Below are 26,269 nucleotides of genomic sequence, written 5' to 3' on the forward strand. Positions count from 1 at the left end.
ACTGAAGGTGAATCTGGATTGGGCCCAGTAGGTCTGGTCCATCTGCAGTTTCGTGTTGTTTTTCCCCCTTCTTGCTGTGCCAATATCCTCTGCCAGGTAAGTACCAAAAAAAAAAAAACCTGGGTGATGGCTTGATTTATATTATATTAAATGTACACTTCTATTTATCATCACACAGAAACAGTGCTCATATGGATACCTGTTTAAAAGACTCACTTCTGCTTGTTTTAAATAGAATGAAACTGACTGACGGTATGACATAACAACAGCCATAGAAATAAACTACAGTATCAAATGGTGTTTTTATCATCTAAAATTTTTTTTTGACCGATTTAAATCTCGTGGACGTAAAGGAAACGTATTTGAATCTACTAAGGCCGACGATTCAGTGGACATCTCAGCCACAGTATTATCTATTTGGGACATTCTTAAAATAAATGAAGTTAATCGATCCGCCCGCGGAGCCACGCCCCCTGCGCGTGACGCGTCTTGACTAGCTCGCAGGACCCGCGCGCCTCAGTGCGCCCTTGGTGCTGCATGCCGGACTATGCAAGAGGGTCGCAGCCTGGTTAGCGCGGCACGCGGAAAGTTCACAGTTCCTCGCGTGAGACCTAACGTGCAGTGTCTGTGCGCGCGTCATGAAATCCAAGGCGGATTTTCTCCGCGCGGCGAGAGTAGCGTTTTAGTTCCAAACGTGTCGCGCGAGCCGTAGTTCACAGACATGGGAAATTTGGGATGTCACAGGTCCATCCCCAGGGATCCTACGGATTTCTGTCACGGCAAGCGCAAATTTAGCGCGGCGTGTAACTTCAGCAACATTCTGGTCAACCAGGAGCGTCTGAACATCAACGCAGCGACCGAGGAGGAGCTCATGACCCTACCGGGCGTGAATCGCACGGTCGCGCGGAATATAGTGGAATACCGGGAGTGCATTGGGGGATTCAGAAAAGTGGAAGACCTCGCGCTGGTCACTGGGGTCGGCGCCACCAAACTCGAGGCCGTCAAACTAGAAATATGCGTCTCGAGCAAGAGCGGGTCGTCTCAGCACTCGCCGTCTTCCGTACAGAAAGACCACGAGCACGGCGCTTGCACCGGCTTGAACATAAACGCGGCCACGCCGGCTCAGCTCGTGAGCATCCGCGGGATCACCGAGAAACTAGCCAAGAACATTGTTGACTATCGCACCGCGCACGGTCCGTTCAGGAGCATCGAGGACCTCGTTAAAGTTCCCCAGGTCAGTTCGTCGCTGCTGGACAGGATTCGCTTCCAAATCTTCGTGCAGCGCTCCAGAACTCCGTCAGCAGCCACGAGCGGCGGGCTGACATGCGCCACGAAGTCGCAGCCCAGCCCGACGGCTCTCAGTCTGGCCAGTGGCGAGCTCGAGCTCCTTCCCGCGGGGCCGGTACGGATCACGTCGGTCAGGCCTTACGTGGAGCCTCCGCCGGGCACGCGCGACGGTAAACCCGTGGTCCGAGTGGCCACCTGGAACCTGCAGCGATGTTCCTACGAGAAAGCCAACAACCCCGGGGTCAGAGAGGTCGTCTGCATGACCCTACTGGAGAATGAGTACGTACTGTTGAATATTACTATGTGTATCCTGTCCTGTTGTTCCCGATTGACTTCTGCTGCTCTCTGAAGTTTTTTTTGTTTTGTTTTGTTTTTTCGTTTTCCCTTGTCTTGACATGCATGTTATAGTTAAATATAATACCTTAAAAAAAAGAATTTCTGCTGTGTTAATAATCATAACTGAAGGTATTGGAGAAAGAAAACATGGATAGAGACAGCTGATGACAGCTCATGATGGTCAATCAGTTTGTGGCTAGCAGGTTGGGTTTATTAATATGGAAATATGTGTGTGAGCCCACAATTAATGCAGCAGAGTTTTTAATGTCTTTTTAATGTCTTTAATAGAGATTGCTGTTGTGCAATGGAAGTTTAAATGGAAGTTTAGTTTGCAGCAGAAGGACGCATTTGCCCCCCATGCTAAAGTGGAGGGTGTGGTCCTGTTTGAGTTTCTGCTATGATTGATTCTTAGAGATGAATGTTTGTTTTTCTGTGTTATCCATAGCACTTTTCATACACAGCACAGCAAACACTCAAATAACCTCTTCTGGTGACACCACATTGACACCACAAGGAAAGAAATACTAACAAAATTGATAATATTACTGTTGTTTAAGATTTTAGTGTGTATCTACCTGCATGCACATGCCTTTAAAATATCATATGTCCAGAGTGAACTTTTCATGACTTAGTAAGATTTATAGTGTTTGTTGTGTGTGTGTTATGCTATCACTATACACAGTCTAAAGTTACTTGTTTGACATTTGAAGCTGCATGATGTGATTAAGAAGTACAGTTCAGTTACATTTCAGTTACCATTGTAATGTGTTCTGCAGTGCATCCACACACTTCGTTGAATCCCACGTGATATGATCACAGAGTACAAAAATAGCAATTTGTTACAGGGCTCAGTTGCATTCTACAGCTTTCTGTGATATTTATATTGCAAAAGCCAATCTTGTGGTGATTATTTGAGAATGTATTGTGCAGCCTGGAGTCTCTTCTGCTCAGTACACAGAGAGAGTGACACTCTGTACCCTACAACGCAGTTGTGTTCGTAACAGCTTGTGTAGGACAGGACAGCCTGAGTTCACATTCAGCGCTGCACTCTGGCTGAAAGCCTCGCACATGTCCCTCACCAGCTACACAGGCTGGCACAGCAGAGGGTGGGTGTGAGTAGGTAGCTTTGATGGGACCTGTGCTTTGGTTCACTTGTTGAGAGGAGGGTTAGGGATGTTCTCGATGTGCGAGTCTGTAGGATCTGTTGTACTGAAGCAAGATCAGACATTCTGATCACTCGGTCTCACCTCTGATTTGACCTCATGCATCAACCACATCTGTTTATCCTCCCTCTGCTGTAGTGGCAACTCTGTGCTAATAGGTTCGACTTGGGGCTCTCCACAATCTTATGATGTGAGTGGGTACGGATGTTGGTCCTTAGCATTCTTGTCACAAAGGATAGAAAGAAGGCACATTAAAGTATTGATGGGAGATGGAGGCTGCAGTCTTGCTTACTTGAGAATTTGCAGTCCACTCACTCATGAGTTCATTAAAGGAACTTCATTACTGCTCGCTCAGTCAGTCAGTCAGACAAGGCTAGACAGCATTGCTGTTGGTCTGTGCTCTCCTAGTCTCTGTGCTCCACTCTATATACACACACACACACACACACACACACACACACACACTCTCTCTGCTTAAACCCGATTATGCTTGCACGCCAAAGTAACAGCAAACCTCTGAGGTTATTCCAGTTCACTGCAGAGGGAAGTGAGAAGATGCTTACTTACATTGCCCCTTAGTAACCCTGCTCATAAACACACACAGAGAAAGACAAACACTAGGACTTATTACCATAACCATAGAATTTTCGACTGTTTACACACGTGACTTGTCATGTGCATCATCCATTGTGTGATATTTGTACAGTAAATGAATGCTCAGATCATCTGCACCATGTTTAGATCTGCTTCAGTTTGTTTGCAACAGTTAACTGAGGATCAGTTCCGTGTTCGCACCTGCTCACTAGCAGTTAGAGTTATGAGGTTTGAGCAGGACTGGTCAGTTGTGTGTGTGCATGGAGGAGAGCCGAAACAAGCATGTCTGATTTAAAAAGGAAACCATTTCCATCCTATGACTGTGCTTCCTGTATTTTATGCGATTTTGCCTAAATGCAGTTTTTTTAAAGGCAAAGGTTTTTTTTGTCTTTATGAAGCAGAGTTGTGCTGTGTTTAGACCATGTTGGTGTGACAGACATGAGACTTTTGCCTACTGCAGCATTTGAGAGAGTAATAGTGGGGAAGTGCTTCTGCATCCAAACTGAGACTTGGACACCCCCGCACACGTCATGACTTCAGTCACAGGTTCCTGATTCTAGTCTAGTCTGCAACTTCTGCCAAAATAATGACAGCCCATAATACACAAACTCTAGAGGGGTAACTCGAGGTGTGTGTGTGCACGTGCACGTGTATCACTCTGTCTAGATGAGGAAAAGCTGTGTTTATTGATATCACACAGTTGCTTTCAGAAAGCAAAAAAAACCCAATGACAATGTAAATTCTTTAAGATGTCTGAAATTTCATGGAGCTTATTTGATAGTAACAGAGAATACTGATGAAACTATAAGGAGCAGAGTGGTGTAGGGGCAGTAGAGTGGTGTAGGGGGGAGTTAGGGATGTAACATCTTGTAGGGTCATTCAGTGTTTTGCGGGAGTACCGGGGTGTTTGTGGGGAGAGAGATATTTCTCTCATGATGTCCTTGGAGGAACATCAGAACATCAGGGTAAGCGATTAGAGAAGAACTCAGCACTCAGTACTTCAGTCAGCTTCCAAAGCCCTGAGCCCTGCTGGAGAGCAGTGCCCTCTGACCCTGTGTCAAAGTGCTACTGTCAGAGCAGTGAAGCTCTGTGTCTGACCTGAACACCTGATTAAAGACAGTCTAACTGAATTGATCTAATCTGTGATTCCCGGAGGTTCGACCGAATGGTGACATCAGCAAGCTGCTGTTATCGGAGGAGAGGCCGACCCTAGCCATGTGAGGGAGTGTGTCAACGGTTAATTTTTATTAGAGTGTGTCTGTATATCTATAGTCTGCTGTAACGGCCGGTGAACGCTGCTTTAAACAGCCCCTCTGACGACAAGTCCTCCGAGAATGTGACTCCAGATTCTTGCATCCCCTTTTTTGGTTAAGACCTGGTCTTAAATAAACAACACACTCATATGTTGGGGTTTTCCTCTCATTTGCTAATCAGGGAGCAGTAAAGTAAACACACACACCAAAAACACACCCTCTCCTCGCCCTTTCCTCTCTTCCTGCTCACCATCATCTCTATTTCTGACTTCCTGTTCTTCTTTCTCTTCATTTCTTCTCCTCTTTCCACCTGTCCTGCTTTTCGTTTCACTGTCATGTTCTCCTCTCTTTCCCCACTCCCCCGAATTTAAAGGAAGAAAAGTGAGCTGATGGCAGAGATGGAGGAGGTGAGAGGAGGTTATGTTTCATGCCTAATGCACCTGACTGTATTTAAGTCTGTCTGTACACTGCTCTTGCATATTCACCAGTAGGCAGTGGTACAGACTGGGTGTTATGTGATAGCAGCCAGGTTTGGGCAAGCTGGGATTGGAGAAGCTGGACAGGCCCTGCCCCACACTGCCTTGTGCTTTGTGCTGGTTTAGTTTTAATATTTGGGAAATGAGGTACATTCAGCAGTGCTTTGGCAGTTCTAGCTAGCAAAGGGAAGTGCGGTAATCCTAGGTTTAGTAGTTCTAGGTTCAGTCTTCAGGGACTCCCAGGCAGGCAGCTCGCTGTTTACTCTGTTTTGTCCTGTATTTACTCTGTTTTGTCTTCAAATACTTGAAGCAGGTGTGGGGATGTAGAACTGCTGCCTACATGTCTGTCCCTGACACATTAGCAGCTAGATCAGAATGAGTGCGAGGCTTGGTGTGAAAGCAGAAGACATGTGCACTCAGCGATGTTCAGTCACTTTTGGTGCATTGAGAAGCTCTGCTGTCCAGCTCAAGTGTGACATTGATCTGAGCGCTTCACCCAGAGTTATTTGTAGGTTAACCATTCCCCTTTTAATAGCGCCCGTCAAAGATCCTTCCTCTGGGAGGTTGGGAGGACATCTAGCTTCCCTCCAACCATCCGAGTCAAGTTTCCAGGACAAAATGGAGAGAGCCGGAAACCCAAGCTGGACCAGATCTGGAAGAAGGCTCACTGTATTTGCTGCTGTTGGTGTGACGCCAGCCGGCTGTTTCTTTAGACTTTACCTGAGCACTGCGTGTGCAAAAGGAGCAAAGTTCACAGGGAAGACGTAGCCGTTTCCAAATCAAACCAAGCCATGCGAGCTCTATTCCTGGAACACCACCTCACTGAACCACTGTCCACTCTTGTGTCTGAGCGGTCCAATGTGTCCTTGTGCAGCAGTGTGACACACATACGGCTGTAGGTCAGACGTACCCAGACAGAGGTGCTGTCCACCACAGTGCAAGGCTGTGGGTTTCTAGAAATTAGAATGATCAGTACTCATTTTTCCTGAACCTGAGAAAAGGGAAGCTATTAATTTTTTAAATTCTTAATCAATTTCTCCCCCTCTCTCTAGCATCAAGCTTCTTGCTGTTCAGGACCTGGCTGATCAGGAGGCTCTGGACAAGGTACTTTCACACGTTCACACTTTCACACATCTCAAGCCCATCTCTGCTTGTAAAATCTGTTCTCCTATAGAGAGATCACCTAGAAATACCACAGCAACCATGTCAGCTATGAGACACTATATGCACCCTCTTACTGCTTGTTTCTCTCTCTGTCTCACTGTTGTGTGTGTGTGTGTGTGTGTGTGTGTGTGTGTGTGTGTGTGTGTGTGTGTGTGTGTGTGTGTGTGTGAGTGAATGTCTGACCTGCTCTGTTGCTCTCAGTCAGGTAAAGTATGTCAGCAGTACAAGTGTGTCGTGCAGTTGTAAATGTGAGTGAGTGAGTGTGTGTCTGAATCTCTCCCTCATGCTGTTCTATTCTATTTTGCTCTGCCTGTCTCAAAACCCAACAGATTGTATTCTCTGACAAGTCTCACAAACACACACACACACACACATTTAATCATTTATTTACACACACTCTCATTCAAGCACACTGACACTTACCCACACACTAATCACAGTCTAATCCTGCACACTCACAAAGACTCAGAATTTCCCCTTCACTCTCTCCCTCTCTCTCTCCCATTGCACTGCAGTCATGTGTGTGTGTGTGTGTGTGTGTGTGTGTGTGTGTGTGTGTGTGTGTGTGTGTGTGTGTGTGTGAGACACTGTGATTTCATGCTGCCTGGTTTTATTGCCCCTCTGTTCTGCAGTGCAGTGTCCAGGCATATACACAATTTTTATTAAGGTTTTATTAAGGTAAATGTTACCAAAAATACTTCCACTATTATTATTTAACAATAATACATTAATAAATAAGAAATAAAGACCAATAATACTGGGGATGGAGAGAGTAAATTTAAAGTATCAATACAGAGAAAACAAAACAAAGAGGAAAAAAAAATTCCTGAACATAGCCAATTTCTTATAACTGTCCACCAACAGGAAAGAATTTAACACTGATCTCTATTATTAGAACTGAGATGTTGAAACCCCTGAAGTTATTGTTGGAGGATGAGTGCAGCTGATTTTACGTGGTTTTTCTGAGACAAATATGTTCATTCTTTTTTCTTTTCTTTTTTTTTGAGGTGCCACTGCACTTAAATTTGAATGGATAAGTTTCATATTGGGAAAAGAATATAAACATTAATAAATATAGATGCAGCCATGACTGTATCTATTTATTTATCTGTTAGATTATTCACAATGTATTGCAGTATCGATATATTGTTCACAACCCTAGTCCAGATATCCTGTCCCCTTCGGTTAGGCACCCATTTGTGTGTGTGTGTGTGTGTGTTTATGTGCAATGTCGGTACCCAGTTCCCCTTTTGTACAAGTGGTAGTCCTTTGCGTCAAAGAACTGAGCTTTGCACACCACACAATGACGTAAAGGAGTCTGAACACGGTCCGAAGTTCCTCTAATGGACATGTGAATCTCCTAGTTCATTCTGAGGGGCTGAGCTGAACTGTAGTATGATCTATAGTTCTCTCACAGTATTCAGCAATCCTGCTGTATTCATGTGTTCAAATAGCATTTTATTTTTATTGATTTGTGGGGTGATTGATATTCTATGGCAACATTTTCAACCTCACAGCTTCCTGACTTAGTTGTCACTGTGGTAACAACTGAATACCAAGTAAAATACAGCTGCCAGCAGTAAAATAAGCAGTCTTGTGTTCTGCAGTCTCAGCCTTTAGTTTCTCTCGCTTTCTACTCTTTCTGTATTTCTTTCCTCCTTTTTACCTTTTCTGTATTAAATCCAGCAGATTAGCAGATTATCTAACCCTCATTTACAACAGAACAAGTACAGAACCGCACTATGAGTCCAGTCTGTGCTTGTCTGCTTCTCAAACTGTGCTTGGTCTAAACAGAAAACGGAGGGTCATCCTCTGTTCTGACTCACTGAGCATTTACTGAACTCTGACCATGGTTACTGTGTATACTGTACCACAGGTTACAATAAATACCACTGTTACTATCAGTTACTCTTACCATGTATGGCATTTAGCTGACGCTTTTATCCAAAGCAACTTACAATTATGACTGAGTACAACTTGAGGGTTAAGGGCCCAACAGTGGCAATTTGGTAGTGGTGGGGCTTGAACCAGCACCCTTCCAATTACAAGTCAAGTACCTTAACCACTGAGCTACCACTGCCCCCTATCACTTACAGTGCATGTGTGATTACCACAGTTACTGTCGGTTACCGTGCATACCAGTGTTACCACACTTACTCTTTATGACCACTGAGTGCAGAGCCTTGTGGGTTGATGGAGGTTGAAGGCTCTGACTCATTTTATTTCTCATTTGAAAGTTTTTTTTTTATTCACTTGGTCCTGACTTATTGATAAAGGGTGAAATTTTTTTTTTTTTTTTTTTTTTCTCCTCTGTGTGATCAAATTGAGTCTGCTGGGGATGCCAGTGGAGGCAGAAGGATAACAGAGCTTGAGCTGTTATTTGTGCTCAGAGTAATTTGTATTAGCTCTGGGGTCTGGCACAGTTACTTGGTGACAACATTAAACAGTCATGATATTCCATCCTAAGACATTGATATTCATGAGGTTCAATCTTAATACGTTAATATTTATGATATTCAAGCATATGACACTAATATTCGCTGCATGCTAATGTAAGTGGCCATGTGGCTGGCATGGTGTATCTTGTATTCCACCATTAAATCGCTGTGTTCACAGTATACAGGTGATGAACCGTGTCATAGTACTCCTTATTTTCACTTCCTTTCTGGTGAAGTGTTATTACCCTCATATGCACATTTGAATAAAGCATTCTTGGCCTTCCACAGTAGAGGACAGCCACCCACTGGCTTTCACACGGCTCTTACACGATCAGACATCTGAGCTCATCCGCATGCGTGTGCTCTGTGTCCTCTGCTACCGAACAAGGCTGGCTGCAGGCTCCACGTTGGAGTGGGTCTGTGTTTGCCAGCCAGTCCTCAGAGTCCCTACTGAAGTTCAGCATGCCATCACCACTCAGATCCAGTAACACAAGCAGACAGGCCTGGGCTAATACTGCTGGCTCTGTAGGCTCGAGGAGGCTCCGGGTCTGTCCCTTCATACCTGAGAGGGAATCTCACTCAACGAAGTTAATTATAGCCCCTGTGCTGGGAAATGTCAAGTGAGCTTATCATATTGCACGGGCCTTGCAAAGCATGCCAGAAGGTTCCTTAAGTAGATGTCCTCCACGTCTGCAGCCAGTATCTGGGTGCTGTCTTGATGGTGGTGTAAGGCTTGTCATGTTCATCTCCTTGTCATATATCTGGCTCCGATGCACCTGATTAATCTCATCGGGCCAATCTGTGTCCAAGTGGATTGGGACAGTGGGACCAAAACTCCGGCCCTTCTTCATCCTGGATGAAGTGTTCCTGTGAAAAACAAAAATATGAAGAGCTCCAAAAACAAGCACCCGAAGCCTGGACGCTGGTTACGTACTAATTGCCTTGTTTACATTCATAGTGTATTTGCATAAAACTAGAGACCTCTGTCCACACGAAGGACCTCTGTCTGAAATGTCGTTTCCCTGGAAACCTTCATTTGTCCTTTTTCTCTGGAAACCTTAATTCTGCACCATCATTTTTACTACCTGTGTATGTCATCTCTACTACAGTCCACTGCATTTACTACCTGTAATCTTCAGAGGTGTGATAGGTTATTAAAGGCCACAGCACCCAGTCTAATCTCAGTGGCCATACAGTGTAGCTTCTGGGTTTTCATTGAATTTTCTGAGTTTTAGACTATTTAAACAATTGTCCCTCTTATTTATCTTTGTGTGTGCGTGCGTGTGTGTGTTCAGTTCTGCACAGAGCTGAATCAGCCGTCTCTTTCCAGCGTGTGTAAGTGGAAAGGCCCTCCAGGGCTGTGGAAATGTGCTACATCTGGAAAACCTACTGGACAGTCCTGCACGGTAAGAACGGCAGACTCCAAAAAACAAAACAGGCAGACACACAAGGACGAGGAAATAAGAAATATGAATAAAGGTTTAGACATTCCCAGAATGCCCGTTTCCAGTAATGTTTGGCTAAGCAAAAGACATTCACTTGGGAGTGTGGGTGAAACACAGGAGAAAGAAGCTCTGCTGTTGGGTCCCACTTACAGTCGGTTGCTGAGCAGGTGGAACCGCGTCTATTGCACAAGAAAGATAAAGAAGAAAGATTATTTCACTGGAGTGAGATTAGAGAGATTACAGGAGAGAAGCCAGAAACCCCCTCTCCCTCACTCTCTCTCTCCCTCACTCCCTCACTCTCTCCCTCACTCCCTCACTCTCTCCCTCACACTCTCTCTCCCTCACTCCCTCACTCTCTCCCTCACACTCTCTCTCCCTCACTCTCACTCCCTCACTCCCTCTTTCTCTTTCTCTCTCTCTCTCTCTCCCTCACTCTGTCTCTCTCTCTCGCCCCCTCTCTCTCTCTCTCTCTCTCTCCCTCACTCTCTCTCTCCCTCTCTCTCCCTCACTCTGGCTGCCTGCATTTGTTATTTTCTTTCACATGAACTATTGTAAAAATACACATTATTGATTTAAATGGACAGAACTTAATGTAATATATGGACAGAAGCACATAATGCAGCATATTCCAGATATTACACATATGCAAATGAATGGGAGGGCCACTGCAAGGGTGTGTGTGTGTGTGGGGGGGGTGTATTTGTTTGTTTTAGTTTTAGGTATGGATGCATACAGAAAGGCTGTTTTTGCTTTGGTGTCATTAAATTGACATCCGTGTTGTTGACTGCCTGGTGTTCATGGTAACCTCTCCGTTCCGTGTGCAGGGTCCAGAGTACTCTGGATTTCTCTGGGACACTTCAGCTGCCATTCAGCTGAAGGATGCCATGGTGCTCGACAACTCTGGTGATACTGGCACCAGCAGCCACACCCAGCCAAAAGCCTACGTGGCCCACTTTTCCGTGAGTAACAGCATCTCAGCTCGACACCATGACGGATCCACCAGCGTTTTGCTGAGGGTAGTTATGTTTTAGAACGTCTTCCCGCACATTCCTTCAACTTAAAGGGGACCTATTTACCCCCTTTACACATGTTAGCATAGTTCCCTGGAGTCTCATGTGTGAACCCTGCACCCAGTGAAAAAATACTAGTGAAATCACACGTTTGAACCAGAGTCAGAGCCTGAATTTTGGGTCAGGTCTCTGCTCATTCTAGCAGCTACACAGACCGTGACATACCTACCAACGCACTGAAAAGCATGTCCCAAATTACAAATGAACATAAAACACATTTTGTCCTAGTACAACGTGCTAACTTGCCTGACTGGAATCCAACAGTAACTTCATCATACAGACATTCATCTTGAATTTAACTGACACATTTAATAGCATTAACATCATTGTGCATTCTGCAGCAAGCAAATCCAATAACATTTTTAGAAAATGACATCAGTTACTTCAGCCGTTCACATTATCTAGTGCTAAACAGTCAAAGAAACACATCCTAGAATAATTATTATTTACATATGTACATTTCCCTCATCTGTAGTTTTGCTACACACAGTTGGCCTTGATCTCTCTCTTGAATTGACCCAGTCTGTAAAAGCAGTCAGACCCCAAATAGTCAGCACACACACATGTTTTGCCATCAAAAATAAATTTATCCATTCAGCTCTTCTGTCCTATGAGGCTGGGGGATGATGTAGTACTCTGTGTGGTATTTGCAGCCAATCAGAGAGCAGAACCTGTGCTTAGCCCTTAGCTCTGATATGATGCTAGCGGGTCTGGTGCTTGTGAGAAATAATTGGCACACTGTAACAAAAGCTGAAGGCAGCCAAGTGACTGTCTCAGTCACACACACCTTCTCAAAGGTTGTTCTCTAGCCGTGGGCAGGATAAAAGTTCTAAAGTCTGCATTAGTGACTTGTGTATGGGAGCCAAATCTGAACAGCTTGTTTAGTCCATGTTTTCTGACATAGGCAGCCATTAAGAACCTGTGTTGTCTTATTTCACTATTTGGGGACTGATACTCCAAATACTAAAATTAATATGCACAAGCAGTTTTCATAATATGTCCCTTTCAAAATGTAGTTCTTATATATGTTTTATGCAAGACATTATAGTAATCATCTGTTTTATCACCCGATACTGATTGTTGATATATCAGTGCATCCTTATTCATATAAACAGCAGTTGATCAAGTTAAACAACATAATGCACAAAAATAAAGCAATAAACTTATTTTACAGCCACCATTACTTGACTGGTCAGTAACTGGCACAGGTGTGGTCATATAAAATGTCTTTATAGCTGATTGATTGTAGACCCACCCCAGCTTACTCTTTGGCTAATGCAGCCCACATGCTAGCGCAGTTAACCCTCTCCCATCTGTGTAACCAGATCAAGTCGTCGGAGCTCACTGTGGTGAACATGCACACTACGTCACTGCCGAGGGAACAGGATGGGCGGAAACTCAGCTCTGAGGTGCTGAAAGCCCATAAGCTGAGCCCCGGTGTACAGGAGATTTTGAGAGGTCAGTCATATTTTCCCAGAATGCCGATGCGCTCAGCAGCAGGCTGTCTGTGGCTGAGGGTGATATGGGATATGGGCTTTAGCCTGGACTGGTAGAGTTGAGTATAAACTCAGCACATCAGGCCTCCTCACTAATCTTCTGAACAGCTTGGCTGTGAGATGCGTGTTTAAAAGACTCAGAAAGGGTTAGCAGATCCTCATTCACTTAGTGGTTCAAACACTGGTTGTGTTGGCGCTGGTCCGTCTGGGTGATACCCGTCTGTGCCCTGCAGACGAAAAGGCGGTGCTTGTTCTGGGGGGGTTCGGCCTACCCTCTGACTGCGCCGAGCTGGAGGCTCTGAGGAGAGAGAGACTGAGTGCCCTTCTGCCCCCATCCGTCTACACCAACATCAGCACCAGAGCACCACAGGGTTCACTCTGCCTGGACAACATCTGGGCCAGTCGTGCCATCAGGAAGAGCTACACAGGTGGGTTGGGTACTTAAAACAAGTTAAGTATGTTTTGCTAATTACTTAACAGATTAATCAGATTTGCTGGTTAGTTAAATGATGCATTACTTGGTGCAGGACCCAGATTAGGAGTCTGTGCTTGGAGTAGGTCCAGTGAACCATCAAACTTGTGGTCATCATTTAGTCCTCCGCTTAACTATCCCCTCTGCGCCATGTGTCCCATGCATGTGCTGCACCCTGCAGGTCACTGCTTTGTGGTGAGGGAGGGCCTGACCAACCCCTGGATTCCAGATAACTGGTCGTGGGGCGGGGTGGTCTCAGAACACTGCCCCGTGGTCGCTGAGCTCTACACTGTTGCCATGGTGAAGGAGATGCTGCACAACAGGAGCAGCATAGCAACGGTGGAGAGGGAACATGTCTTCACTAAACATGAGCGGTGACCTCTGACCTCATTCATGATCGCTGTGTAGATGGCCACAGCGATGTGACTGAGGACAACCAGTGTGCGCGTGTGCGCGCGTGTGTGTGAGCGCGCGCGTATGTGTGAGTGAGAGAGAGAGAGAGAGTGTGTGTGTGTGTGTGTGTGTGTGTGTGTGTGTGTGTGTGTGTGTGTGTGTGTGTGTGTGTGTGTGTGTGTGTGTGTGTGTGTGTGTGAGAGAGAGAGCTACAGGGACTTCTACCTGTGGTATAGTTGTGGTATGTAGCACTAATACATTTTGAATAGAGACATATTAAATCAGATATTTAAAGGTGTGAAATTACACCTCTGCCAAAAAAAATGTAATGCAATATATGAAATAAAGCAATACTGGAAAATGCACTGTCAATTTTATTCCATTTAATATTTTTTAATGTACTGAATTCAGTCCTCTGCTACGAGCTAACCAATTATACAAGGATTAGAAAAGTATTCAATATAACTCTTACTCTGACATTGCATCTGAGGTTGGGAAATTCCCTCTGTCTATGAAGGGAATTGTGAAGTTACTGTAGGGAACTTTTATTTCACTTCTCTGTGGAAGAGCGGAGAGGGTTTTTGACAGAGTTCTTCTTGTGTTATGGTAGTGCTCTACCAACGGCTGCCACTTGGTGTCATTGCAAAGTACATTTTTGAGCGAGAACAGTTTGGGTTAAAGCAGGTGTAAGAATGCTGTGTTCTGCTCTTAACAAGGGCAAAAAAGTAATTCTAGACCTCCTGCAGAGCCAATTTAGACCTGTTACTGGGTCAGTTTAGACCTGTTACTGGGTAAGTTTAGACCTGATACTGGGTCACTGTTACCGGGTCAGTTTAGACCTCAAGGCCTGTTAGTCAGTGGGACTGAGACGCATGAATTGGGTGGCGTTAATGTAAATGTAAAGACAAACAATTATCTTCTCAAGAATTACAGATATAAATGATATTATGCTGCAAACTGAATTAAGAAGTATCCCAAGGGAGCATTTTTTAATGTATTTATTTTATGTAACTGTCCAGATAAAATATTCGTGGCCTCTGCCCGTGGCTAGTGAGAGGGGAAGAGGGTAGAAAACACAGTTAGGATTCCCAGGGTGCTTCCTCTCAGACGGTTTATAGTGAATGTGGTCATTGCTCTTGTGTCATTGTTGCATGTGACCGTATTTTTTGTTGCGTCTTTTTATAGTTTATTGGAGGGTAGTAATGTGTGTACCATCTATGTTCTGTGGTGTTGTAGTTAATAACGCTTCTTATTGGTTCAAGTCCTGATCTGTTTCTTGTTTGCTTTATGTGCACCTTTCTGAAGGTGGTACATTCCATGTCTTCTGTGTTGTCTCTGCCATTGTTAATGACAAACTAAAACCTCTGTTGGTTGGACTGTGTAGTTCATACTGTGGCAGACTTCTGTTGTGTCCACTGCTCACATAAATGAATCAAGGCAGCTCTGGCCGGAGGCTCCGCTGCAGATAACGAGGGGTGTTGTTGTTTGCTGAACTCCAGGTGAACCACTGTTGTCTGTCTTCATCAGTACAGCCCTCTGTCCTCAATCAACTGCTGCTAAAGTTAAGTTGTGAGACTGTTGCGTTCCTCAAGGATTTTTTATGCTGCACACATTCTGTTGGTTACACCAAGGCTTCAAACCCACCTCTGGATTAGAAGTGCCGATTGTCTGCGAGTGTGTAGATAAGGGAGGAGAGGAGACGATGGAAGGCAAGCGAGAGCTGAAATGAAGAATCGAACCTCTTCCTGAGTATCCTTCAAGTATAATGCTTGACTAACGGTGCTTATTAATATTTAACTTAATATTTTTTTCTTCTTTCCTTCTTCTTGCATCATGCTTTTCTAAGTAAATAGGATGACTGATATGCCCAGGCTGTGAGCCACAGCTGAACTACAGAACAGAAACAAAACTGCAGTAGTCTAGTCTGTTACACTCAGACTGTCAGCAGCCATATTCAACTGTCTGAATTACCTTTACCTGTATGTGGATAGGACAGTGGTCTGTATACATTATCTTTCAACAGTTTTTTTTTTTTTTTAATTCATTATTTTTAAAATTTCAGCAATGCGTGCTGGGAAGTGCCCATAAACCCAACATGCTCAACTCTTCCTTGGTGCAAATATGTGAATGCCCTCTGCTGGTTGTCGTGTTATACTGCAGGAGCATGTGAGTCATTGGATATCTGTCTTCCCTTCACTGCTGTTTTGTTGATTATATTATGCACCTTATCTCTGGTCTTCGTGTACACGTCAACATAAGGAAATGAGCACTGGAGACCACTGGGTGTGGATGTTTTATTAGGGTTTGACTCCACTTCCACACACAGCAAAGCAGGCCACACACCACAGTTCACACAGCAGTGAATTCTCACTGGCGGGAGCTTCAGGTAGTGAACAATGAACTTCCCACTATTGGTGAAAATATGACCAGCACAAAGGTTCCACCTTAGTGTAGTCATAGACACAAAGTGTACAACAGTGTAACCTCTGTTAACAACTGGTCATGAAAGGACAATCCATGCTAATATATATATATATTTTTAATTACTTTCTGGAGCTTCTGGAAATTTCCGTCTACAAGGAGATGGAATGTAATGGTCAAAGAGTCATAAATCTCAGAAAACAGGAAAATCATAGTAAGTGCTGATGGGAATCAAAATCACAACAAGAATGTGCATTTATTCAGCACCACCCACTACCAGTCATCTAAAAGAGTCAGGATTCCGCACACAGGATTCAAAAAGCACTACACAAATGAAAAACCATAGCAGCTTCAAAAATGGCTTCACTCACTAATTTGGAACACCGCCCCCAGCTAACTTCCTGAACAGCATGTACCAAGGTAGTACCTACCACTACCCAGCCAGTGCAGGGAAAATAAAGACAGTCATAATGAATTTTGCCAAACCAAGGTGTACATGACTTTAGCCGAGAACAAGCTACACAGTGTCAACGCAGGTATGCAGTAAAAAAATAAAAGGACATGTTCATCTCCAAACACGTGCCTGTGGCTATATCTGCACATCTTTGAATGACGGTGACAACAGAAAGGACAGTAAGCATGAAGACACCATGGAAAATAACCTTGGGGAGAGTAAATGCATTCATCAGAAAAGCACCAGGTGAGAGTACATGACTACGTTCAGTGTCGATTGAGAGAGAGGAAATTTATCGCCACGATAACCTTCAAAGTTCGGAGTTGCTGGTAGTTATTGGGCGCAGCTGTTCTAAGTGGGGATGGTACGGTTTGAGCATGCTCAGAAGAGCGCTGGTAGCTCTGAGCATGCTCAGATGAGTGTGCGTAGCTCCTCATCTGTTAGCTGGTTGACCTCCATGATCTTGTGGAGCTGCTCAGTGTACCGTGCCTGGTTCTGCAAGAAGTGTGGGATTCGCACATGCTCCATCACAGCCAGGCCCTTCAGCCGTTCCACGTCCTCGTACGATACCTGGAGGGGACACACACACACACACACACACATACACACACACACACACACACACACACACACACGATCACCAGCCTGAAAGGACATAGAAGACCATTGTGCACACAATACATGACCAACAACTTCACATCTGCAGAGTACATCTTCAGAACACAGACACTACAGTAGTGTGTAGAGACAGCAACACTACCCTTCCAAATACACACTCATCCACACATGCCCCTCTACACACACATAACATTGCTGGATGTTCCCTGCACCATTCATAAGCTTACCTGAGATTTGTCTAAATAAAACTGACTCAGGAAAACAATGTTGTGGAAAATGTATAAAGTATGTAACAAATAGCCTAGACGGACCTTCCCGAGGGCAGTGAGGAGCTGGAAGTCAATCCTCTGTCTATACCTCAGTATTTTCAGGATTCCATCCAGATAAACCTGGTCTTTACTGAAACAGCCTGGAAATCAGAGAACATAACCGATACCACTGATCAGCACAACCACTAATGTCCTCGTACCAGTGTCTGTGGAACCCCCCCTGGCAACTAACCCTGAACCGTGTGGGGAAAGTGTTGAATTGTGATTTTCCTCACCTATATGTGATTTAAAGTTGTAATTACATTTGTAAGTTCTGTGCTCTACAAGAGGGGTGTGCATGGGTTACAGTATTAATATGAAGTATAATTGATTTGCTGAATGTAATTGTATATGTATCTTGAAAACCTACATAGAAAGGATAAGATGAAGTGATGCAATTTCTACAAATGTTTATTTAGTCTACACTGTTACAGAATGATTGCGGCATAGTAAAACAATAATAATACTTATTTAAAATCAATAAAAAAATTGTCAAAAATGTCAGCAGCGCTGCTGAAAATAACATTAAAAAGGCACCATCTGAAAAATCACCACTCTAAATCATGCTTTTGAAACAAATTTTATTAATCATCCAAGCCCTCAGGAGCGGTAGTGTATCACCTGGCTGCGACGTGTCAGTCTGGCCACGCTTGGCCCTCAAGCAGTAGTCCCAGCGCGTGACCGGGTCGCGGACGAACTGGCCTAGGTCGCGGAAGAGCTGTGAGAAGGAGGTGCGGCTGGCGTGGTACACGGTGTAGTAGAGCAGCGCGGCACGCCACAGCAGCGGGTCGGGACGGAACAGCACACTGTGGATGCTTGCTAGGCCCTCCTCAGTGGGGTTGAGCGGATGCAGGTTGAGACGCTGCCGTCCCGCTCCTTGGCCCCAGGGCTGCAGTCTGTTGTTCATGCCTCGGAAGTAGTGGGTGCCTGAGGAGGCAGGTAGATCGAATCAGCCACTAATAACGTTGGATGAGTCCATGGATAAGCACAGTCAGGCCATAGGTATCCACTCTGAATCCACAGAGAACCGCATAGTTAACCTCTGTCATCCATAGATACCACTGTCAGTCATAAATAGACAGTAAAATTCCTTCTTTTATGGGCCATTTGAAACTCCTAGAGGTGTTAAACCACAGCTTCTTGAGAAGCCCACAACACACACTGGTGTGAAACAGCACAGGATAAAAATGTCCCTCATCTGAACACATATGTCATTGATCATATGCTATTTATCATACCTTCTAGTACCACTCAGTCAAATGTGTTGAGTTGGGTTGTTGGGTACAAACAACAAAGTGACTCTTCTGAATGTTAGTCTGACCCTGTGCTTTTTCCTGAATTTTACACATCAGCTCACTGTCAGGCTGTTTCGTGAGAATTAGATGCGTTAGACTAAGAAAAAGCAGCACAAAGCTGTGGCCTTTAAGACTTCAGTCTCTTTTCTGACCATTCAAAAGAATTTTAATTCAGTGTGTGTTGGGCCACACACACACACAGGGGTCTACAAGGGGTCTTGTGTTAGCTGCACTTCAGTGACCAGCCCCTCCTATTGCACCCTACCTGCGGTCTGTACATAATAAGACACCGTGCAGTCAAAAAGCAGACAAGTCTGCTTCCTGAATGGGACCTCCAGACAGTCCCCATTTCGACTCCCAACCCCAGCACACCTGAACCTGCAGCTGTGCTGGGAACAAGGACATGATGGAAATGTGGACTCTGTGTTACCAATAAGACTAAGCTGTGAAACATTTGTCTAAATCCTCCTCCAATTCTAATTTCCCTGTGCTGTTGTGTAGTATGAGAGTCCAAACTCAGACTGGAGAAGCAAACAGACCCCATTATCAATATGGCTGTATTTGTTTCTGACCGTCATACAGAATACTAGCAGGTTATTTTGCAGGATTAAAGATACAGGCTCTATGTTACTAGGTGATGTTTCCAAAAAATACATGTATACACACACACACACATTTGCTCACCAATCTCATGTCTAAGCAAGCCCTCGAGCCAGTGCTCCCTGGCAGTGTTCACGTTAATGGAGAGAGTAGGTCTGCCTTGCAGTACAGTCATAGAGGCCCTGGAGAGCAGGTCATCTGTCACATGTACTACAATCTGCAAAGGTATAAACACACATCCCAACACAGATTTCCTTTGATTGTTTATAGTGCTCAGACAGCATTTCTGTTACTAGACACATTTCACTGGTCAGCTCAAAGCATTCAGCTGTTTTTGTAATAAATAACATTCTTTCTCCTGAAGCCTTCTTTAGAGAATCAAGTTTTGAGTAGAAAGGTTTTGAATACATTAAACTGAATGCCTTGTTTAGATTGACAAATCTGAACAAACACACTCACTGTTACTGTCTGCTTGTAGCACACACACACACACACACACACACACACACACACACACATATATATATATATATATATATATATATATGTGTGTGTGTGTGTGTGTGTGTGTGTGTGTGTGTGTGTGTGTGTGTGTGTTGTATATTTATTTTGCACATTGAAGCTTGTCAAGTTTTTCTTTTTTCTTGCAACTAACTGGCACAGCTTTTGATTTCATTTCCATAGCACTTTCATAAGTTACCGAGTACAGAGTATATCCTTTTTGCACGTGTGTGTCTAAGAAAAGTATAAAATTGTGGAGAACACGGTCTGTTCCCATACAGGTGGGTTGTGTAAGGCCTACAGTTTCCAGAGCATCACACCTGTACACAAGGTGACGTCCGTCAGATCAAGCACAGTGGCAGCCTCTTTGGCTCAGGGAAGGTCAACTCATCAGCACGTACCTTATGCCTTGAAAGGATCACTGAAGCACATATTTAGCTGCTTCAGGGTGACGGATGAAGGTCGCTACATGTGGTGGCATAACCAGCTAATGAAGGCTATTGCTGACACCACCTGCAAAGACACAGCCAAGTTCGTCCAGCCAGCAAGGCTATCAGTGGCATTTTGTCAGAGTAGGGAAGAAACCCCCGCCAAAGGCAGCAGTAGCGCTCTTTGAAACAGATGAGGATCAGTCTGATTCCCAGAGAACATCAGAGACACCTCCCTGAGACCATCAAAGAGACCACCCTGAGACGAGCCTGAGACCTGATATTGTGTTGGTTTCTGAAGCATCAAAGTGCAAGTGTCCAAGTGCAGATACATTTAGATAAATTTTAGTCTAGAAAACAAGACAACATTGCACTGAAGAAGTTGCGTACTGAAACAACGGAGTCAGTGTGACATCTTCTACAGACTTTCTGCCCGTTGTATTGTAGACATTTACATTAAACTTTTGTAATCAGCATCTAGATTAGCAGAACAGGGCTGGTGTCAGTCTAGATTCTCTGCCATTCTCAGCAGACCTCAGTGAGGCTTCATCTTACCTCTCCTACACACCCTTCTTTCTCCATGTATTTCTTCACGTGAGACCAGATTTGGTTCTTGGTCAGCAGGTTACCCCCAGTAGCCTGCTCAAACTTCTCATAAGTGCCGTACTTGTGAAGGGCCAGTTCCATAATTCGCACCGCCTGGGACAAAAACATTGACCCACCCGAGAGAGAGAAACGTTTGTAAAAAACATTTGTAAAACATTTGTGAAAAGAAAGCACTTTTCAGATCTTTTGTATTTGTATTATGGATTTAATAAATCTCTCTAGAAAGCTATACAAATAGAGCATTCTGTTTAAGTGGGGGAAGAAATGGAGGGAAACAAAGATTGATGGATAAAAAGAAAAAGGGAAAGAAGAAATAAGTAAACAGTGGTTAGTGAAGTAACACTTGGAAGAGGTCTATAAAATCCCCATGACCCCACTTAAAAAAAATTGGGGTATTGAATTAGCATATAGACTTCAAATGAAAACAATATAATCATCATCATCATCATATATGATTTTTTTTTTCATTTCTTCAGTTTAACAGCAAACGTCCTACAGCATCCCACTACACTGAACTGAAGACGATGATGAAGATATATGTCAACCACCATGGAGCAATCCATACTGCAGTCAGAACTCGGAGAAAATTGCTGAGACAATTGCTATAGTGGATTAAGGTCATTACAGAAATTATTTTTGGTTGCCGCACGCACAGACACACACACATACATACACTCCAGAGACACAAGAAAGAATAACAGAGGTAAATGTTTCTCTTTTGCTAAAACTACCATTTAAATATTTTGACTTCAGACTACATGATATGAATATCAGAATCACATTGTCAAATAAGCAAAGCTTTGAAATATTTTTACTATTTCATCAAATGTAGTTCTTTCCACATGCCAGTATTTTTCAAGTCTCTTCATTGCATATCAGCCCTATCAGATTGACACGGCCAGGCTCTACACATCTCCAGTAGCTGCCAAATGGAGAGCTGGAGGGTCAACCAGCCTCAAATTTTCTCTAACCCCTTACACTTAACCATAACATCAACCCCTAACCCTAACCCTCAGATTTTATGTGGACAACCTCTGATGAGTTCTGTAGAGAGTGTGTTACAAAATAACCCACTTACTAGGGGATGGCCATCACTCTGCAAAGTGGAGAGAACAGCTGCTACCATCTATCTCTAAGGACCAAAGCCATGTATGCCCACTGCCTCGTGTTGTGCTGTAAGCCCACCCATTCACACTGGAGCCATGTTATTCCATTAACTTTACCTGCCACTGCCCTCTAGGAAGTAGCTCATGCCACATTGTGTGATGATCTGTTAACCACAGAGGTGAGCCAGGCAGTCCAATTGGGTTAACGGGAAATCTCAGGGTCTGAAACATTAATGTCCAAATCACTGCACTTCTTCTCTCTTGGTGTGTAAAATTAAACCTGGTGAGTAAGGCAGGTAAAACACGATAGCGCTGACCAAACTTCCTGCGCTGCTTAGGTCTAGGTAAAGACGATTCATTCAGCACAGAAACTAGTTTCAAATTTATTGTGTGCAAAGGTGAAAGCACCTTAATTATAAATAGGAACTGAAGTGATCACAATCTTCAGTGGTTAACTGTCCTTTTCATGATGGCTCTAATTTGAACTGCTGTTTGCTACGATGGTTTGAAATCCTGAAACAAACTTACAAACTTACTTTACAAACTCACTTTACAAACCTCAGCCACATAAGCTAACCTAATTTTTGTGTCCAGCTCCACAGACTATTGAGACTCATGTGATATAGATTAATGCATGGAAACTCATGATGGCATTACTGTTGTCTTGAAGCTTCTTCTCTTGTCATAGTTCTTGACCTAATCACACCCACTGTTATAACACACTCCTATTCACCTCCAAGAGACAGGCTGCTGGATTCCTGCCCAGACAAAACATATATATATATTTTTTTTTAATCTAGCCATCATTTACAGGTTTAAGTATAACTTGAAGGAACAAAATGTTTCGAGCCTCTTACCTCCAAAGAAAGAAGAAGACTCTAAAGAAGACCTTGTTTGAATTATCTCCCTCACTTTAGTAATGGTGTGTGGAAAAAAAACCCAAAAGCACAAAATATTTATAAAAGAAGATTGTGTTTAAGAAAGGGGAGATATGGTTGGACATACATATATACATACATACATACATACAGAGAGACAGAAAGACAGACAGACAGAAAAGAAAAAGGAAAAAGACAATAGAAGAGATGAGAAACAGATCAGCTGCATCTTTGCCCTGATGTTTGGGACAGGCTGACATTGTTCAGGGCCTGGGTCCTCCAGCAGAGGCAGACCCAGGGTCAGCTCGGCAGTGGGGAGGCAGGGGTGTCTTCTCTCTGGGTCTCCTACCTGGGTGAGGAAACGATCCGAGGCGGTGTTGTGCTTCTCCAGCACCTGCGGAGACACTGGGCTGCTGTACACAAACTGGGGATTATATGTAAAGTCTGACTTGAAGAACTTGATCTTCTCGCTGTCCACATTGGAGGGTTTAATCGCCGAGAGAATGCACGGCTTCCTTGCCGAATTCTTCCCGTCTTGCGCCCTTCTGCCTTTGGCCAGCTTGGGGAGTTTGATGCAAGCCCTCTTGGGCATGCTGATGGGGCGAGGGCACAGACCAATAGGATGCCCCTGAAGGGCTAAGCCCCTCCCCTGTGGAGGGGGAGGAGAGCAGCTGTAGGCCCCATAGTCCTGGCTCGCGGAGGAGAGGTGCTGTGTTCTCTTGGGCCACCTGTAGGAGTTCCCCAGGGGACTCAGCACACACTGCCTGGTCATCTCCATCTCCGGCCAATGCAAGAGCTCTGGAGAGAAATGCTGCACTCAATGTACAGAACAACAATGGGACTGCATGCATCCTCAGAATTGTTATTATCTATGGTGAATGTGTTGTAGACAGCAGATGGGCTTTGCACTGGATGTGCATTTTATGCAATGCAAAAACACTTGAGCTTTTTGTATACTCAGGATGGATGAGACCTGGTCCAGAAAAGTCCCTCACAGCCCTTCTCATGTCACTACTAACATATGCTCAAATACAAGACTTTGTGGCCTGTTTAAAGAAGATATTAGCAAAAGGGATGCTATAGGCTAACATGCTGCCTAATACAGGAAACAAAGCATATCACTAGGACTTTGTCTCACTTGCTATGCTGTTTGTTTGTGTTGTGTTGTGTCCTCATTGCCCTGGAAACGTAATCTCCACATTCATGCAGTTCCATCTTAAACAAAAGCCAAGAAACAGATCTTGGCATTATAGAAGTGTATAGGGGCCTGTTACAGAGGCTAATTCACTACACTAACCCACCAGAGCAAATCTGATTGTTGACTGTGCAAACCAAAATAACCCCACTCTCTTAAAAAAAAAAAAAAAAAGTGTTCCACTGTGAGAGGAACTGAGACAGACTCAGCTATAGCAGGTCAGACCAGAATGCAGTTTCAGCATATAAATAGGAGCTGTCCTGATACTTTTACCTGGAACATCATATACACTGATTTTGGACTAGTTAATGGTGATAACTATCAGTATCTCTTTGAAAACACTATGCCCTGTTTCATTAAAAGGAGCCTGAGGGGTTCGCACAGCGGGAAATGCAGAGTGCTGCAGGCACAGCCTCAGGTCACCACAGGGCAGTGAAGAGCAGTATTGGACTGCTGACAGTACAGGACTACTGATTCACTTACGGGACAACTGATTCTCCACACAGTACAGGACTACTGATTGACCACACTGTTCAGGATTACTGATTCACCAAACAGTACAGGACTACCGATCCACTTACAGGACTACTGATTCTCCATACAGTACAGGACTACTGATTCACCACACAGAGTTGTACAGGAATACTGATTCACCACACAGAGTTGTACATGAATACTGATTCACCACACAGTTCAGGACACTGCAAAGCAGACAGGTCAGTGTTCATTATTTTACTTATGCCAACAAGTGAAGTATTGTGATGTGAAATGATGACACAAAACTAAGATACAGACAACTTTTAAATGTATTTGACATGGCATGTTTGATGTCATGCCCATATAAACAGGGTTTAATGTGCTATTTATGTTCCACACATTAACAGCATGTCTAAGCAAATCTGCTAAAGTGTTAGACTGTCCTTGGATCCCTGGGTTTGTAATGTTTTCAAATCTCTTCCAGATCTAACATTCAATTAATTAATCAAATTAATTTGCAAATGAAATGCCATGATTGGTAGTCTGCATGAGCCTGTCCTGGACTAGCAGGCAAGGGTTTACCTGTATAAGTATGTTTAGAAGATCTGTATGCAAATTTCTGTTTGATATAGATGTACATTTTCTAAATCTCCCAGTTTAATTGAAATTGATTAGTCTTTGCCATTCTTTTTCAGGTTTTAGGTGCAATAAGTTTATATAATCAGAACACTGAATAACAAAGCAGGTTTATGTAACCAACCAATTACAGAACACATCACATGGACACATTATAAACTAATACAAACCACTTACTGGTAACTTTTATTGACTCCAGCATTGCATCTCTCTGTGAAATATATTTTAGTGGGTAGAGGTGAGAGCACCTACGATTTCACTATTTCAGCTAAATAAACCATCCCCAGCTGGTGGATAAAAGCGGTGTGTTGATCTCAGAGGCCACGTACCACCCATCCCGGTACTTTCATCCTCAAGGCTTCGTTTTATAGCGCCAACTGTTGCCATGGTAATACAACGGACGTCACCACGTCACTTACGTAAATCGACGTTTACGGGAAGAAGAATAAACTCCACAGCTTGCGTGTGAAAAGTGAGTCAGTTTAGAAATTGCGAAGACATCAAATTTAGACTGGATAAAATTATTTATATATATATATATATATATATATATCGCAGTACAAATAGTTATATAAAATAGCATTTTAAAGTTTAGAAGACTTTCTGAGCACTTGTGCAGTTAATACTGTGCCTCTCGATGTCACCACCTAGCGGAGTTCAACTATATTTCATCCCATCAGCAAATTGTTTGCAACAATACTTGTATTTAATAACATGCTGTTAGTAAACGGTGATAAAACGATATCCTTCAATTTAAGTAGCATTACATCTCCAGCCAACCTATACTTAAGCAATAGTACTTTTCGCTATCATCATGCATTCAACGATATTGGGAGCCGAGCTAATTTAGGAACTGATCGGTGGTGTGCAGCCTAACAACTGAGGAACCCCATTATTAAAACTGACATTCACTTATTAACATTAGCATTTATGTATACAACTGTAGAAAGGTATTCAGTATTTTTAAATTGCACAAGAGTCCTTACACTCTAGGGCCATTTCAGAATTTTTTTTAGATGTTTGGATAGTTGCTCTGATTTCATGCCTTCCTGTTAAAAATATATACAGCACCAAAACTTAAGGGCATAACGCATATTGACCGTGTATATCAAATCAACTTATTTTTAGTTGGATATTTATTATTTAAGTCAAGAAGAAG

At 43.6% G+C, this 26,269-nt stretch overlaps 2 protein-coding genes across 4 annotated transcripts; one reads left to right on the top strand and one right to left on the bottom strand.

Moving 5' to 3' along the window:
* Positions 1-22,843, top strand: eepd1 (endonuclease/exonuclease/phosphatase family domain containing 1). 3 transcript variants are annotated; one of them, XM_081704821.1, is made up of 8 exons: positions 1-96; positions 236-1,566; positions 6,162-6,213; positions 10,007-10,117; positions 10,981-11,172; positions 12,552-12,684; positions 12,956-13,150; positions 21,295-22,843. In XM_081704821.1, the coding sequence occupies exons 2-8, from the start codon at positions 722-724 to the stop codon at positions 21,297-21,299; spliced, it is 1,533 nt and encodes a 510-aa protein (XP_081560947.1). In that variant the 5' UTR covers positions 1-96; positions 236-721; the 3' UTR covers positions 21,300-22,843. The 3 variants fall into 3 exon arrangements, with proteins under 3 accessions (XP_081560947.1, XP_081560934.1, XP_026886372.2); XM_081704808.1 differs by lacking the exons at positions 1-96; positions 21,295-22,843 and adding an exon at positions 13,376-13,952 and having other exon boundaries at positions 313-1,566; XM_027030571.3 differs by lacking the exons at positions 1-96; positions 21,295-22,843 and adding an exon at positions 13,376-13,952 and having other exon boundaries at positions 328-1,566; positions 10,981-11,115.
* On the bottom strand, positions 14,086-26,150 carry matcap2 (microtubule associated tyrosine carboxypeptidase 2). Its single transcript, XM_027030585.3, has 7 exons — positions 25,288-26,150; positions 23,152-23,600; positions 20,768-20,911; positions 19,368-19,500; positions 18,010-18,315; positions 17,392-17,489; positions 14,086-17,032 (listed from the first exon to the last, which is right to left on the bottom strand). Exons 1-7 carry the CDS (start codon positions 25,310-25,312, stop codon positions 16,874-16,876), a joined length of 1,314 nt encoding a protein of 437 aa, XP_026886386.2. The 5' UTR covers positions 25,313-26,150; the 3' UTR covers positions 14,086-16,873.
* Between the last annotated feature and the right edge of the window lie 119 nt (positions 26,151-26,269).

Source organism: Electrophorus electricus, chromosome 2, assembly GCF_041902795.1.
Source record: "Electrophorus electricus isolate QZ-2024a chromosome 2, ASM4190279v1, whole genome shotgun sequence".
Classification (NCBI taxonomy): Eukaryota; Metazoa; Chordata; class Actinopteri; order Gymnotiformes; family Gymnotidae; genus Electrophorus; species Electrophorus electricus.